Source organism: Penaeus monodon, chromosome 34 (genome assembly GCF_015228065.2).
Source record: "Penaeus monodon isolate SGIC_2016 chromosome 34, NSTDA_Pmon_1, whole genome shotgun sequence".
NCBI classification, from domain to species: domain Eukaryota; kingdom Metazoa; phylum Arthropoda; class Malacostraca; order Decapoda; family Penaeidae; genus Penaeus; species Penaeus monodon.
Window position 1 is genome coordinate 6,289,291 of NC_051419.1, and position 272 is coordinate 6,289,562.

At 33.5% G+C, this 272-nt stretch overlaps 1 protein-coding gene across 1 annotated transcript in view; it reads right to left on the reverse strand.

The window, feature by feature from the left end:
- The window catches only part of LOC119594908, a 1,291-nt gene continuing 1,019 nt past the window's right edge, over positions 1-272 (reverse strand). Inside the window, exon 3 of the mRNA XM_037943981.1 lies at positions 1-82. Coding sequence (XP_037799909.1) covers positions 9-82 — 74 coding nt within the window. The 3' untranslated portion in view covers positions 1-8. The remainder of the gene's footprint in view (positions 83-272) is intronic.

The window sequence follows — 272 nt, forward strand, 5'->3', positions numbered from 1 at the left end:
TTTGAGAATCAGACTCCAGTTTCATCTCCTTTTCTACCTTTCTTCTTCTCTACGCTGTCCGGCTGTGCGTTCGCTTGCTCTCCTGAAATAAAAATAAAATTGACTTTCCATTTTCACGTTTAGATTCACAAATATATTTTTTCTCCGTATTTTGTTACCATGAAATTGTGTATCGCTATCCATATCTTTGCCATCATCATTGTTATTGGCATGATTATTTTTAATGAATAATGATTAAAATGAATTTGATACAGGCTTTACATGGCGTAAGT